The 1,054-nt window shown below is 64.7% G+C and overlaps 1 protein-coding gene across 1 annotated transcript; it reads left to right on the top strand.

Annotated features, from left to right (window-relative positions):
• Positions 1-67: 67 nt before the first annotated feature.
• On the top strand, positions 68-1,048 carry LOC103806764 (adenylate cyclase type 6-like; the record flags this gene model as incomplete). The annotated part of the gene is made up of 3 exons (XM_009079471.1): positions 68-200; positions 238-365; positions 1,009-1,048. Coding segments are annotated over 3 exons (301 nt in total), but the record flags the coding sequence as incomplete, so codon positions are not given.
• Positions 1,049-1,054: the final 6 nt, after the last annotated feature.

Here is a 1,054-nt window from a genome sequence, read left to right as displayed (position 1 = left end):
TGTCACCACAGGAGGGGGCCCAGGGTGGTGTGAGGGCTCTGCCCAGACCATGCTCCTCCTCCCACAGCATTCTCTTTGCGGACATCGAGGGCTTCACCAGCCTGGCCTCGCAGTGCACGGCCCAGGAGCTGGTCATGACGCTCAACGAGCTCTTCGCCCGCTTTGACAAGCTGGCGGCGGGGAGTGAGGGGGCCGGGAGGGTCCCAGAGCCCCCCTGACCTGCCTGTGCTCCCCCAGGAGAACCACTGCCTGCGCATCAAGATCCTGGGGGACTGCTACTACTGCGTGTCGGGGCTGCCCGAGGCGCGCGGGGACCACGCGCACTGCTGCGTGGAGATGGGCGTCGACATGATCGAGGCCATCTCGTGAGTGGGGCAGGGCATGGGGGGCTGTGCCTCGTGTCCCTGGTGCCACCACAGCACCGGGGGCTGTGTCTGACCCTGGTGCTGGTGTGTCCTTGGTGTCACCACAGCCATGGGGAGTTGTGCCCATCCCTGGTGCTGGTGTGTCCTCAGTGTCACCACAACCCTGAGGGGCTGTGCCCATCCCTGGGATTGGTATGTCCTTGGTGCCATCACAACCCTGGGGAGTTGTGCCCATCCCTGGGTTTGGTATGTCCTTGATGCCACTGCAGCTTGGGAGGGCTGTGCCCATTCCTGATGTTGGCACATCCCTAGTGCCACCACGACCCTGGGGGATTTGTGCCCATCCCTGGGGTTGGTATGTCCCTGATGCCACTGCAGCCAGGGAGGGCTGTGCCCATTCCTGGTGTTGGCCCATCCCTACTGGTTGCTGGTTTGGGATGCAGTGCCATTGGGGTGCCTGGAGATGATGCAGTGCCTGGGGCTCCTGTTATGCCATGGGGTGCCCGAGGGTGATGATGCAGTGCTTGGGGCTCCTGTTATGCCATGGGGTGCCCGAGGGTGATGGTGGTGCCTGGGGGTCCTGTGGATGCCATGGGGTGCCGCGGGGCGCCCAGGGGTGACGTGTTGCTGGTGCTGTCCCCAGGCTGGTGCGTGAGGTGACGGGGGTGAACGTGAACATGCGCGTGGGC

The sequence above is a fragment of the Acanthisitta chloris genome, unplaced genomic scaffold (assembly GCF_000695815.1).
Source record: "Acanthisitta chloris isolate BGI_N310 unplaced genomic scaffold, ASM69581v1 scaffold34887, whole genome shotgun sequence".
In the NCBI taxonomy this organism is placed as follows: domain Eukaryota; kingdom Metazoa; phylum Chordata; class Aves; order Passeriformes; family Acanthisittidae; genus Acanthisitta; species Acanthisitta chloris.
The sequence above is the reverse complement of the archived record's forward strand: the minus strand, read 5'-3'. Positions and strand labels throughout refer to the sequence as shown.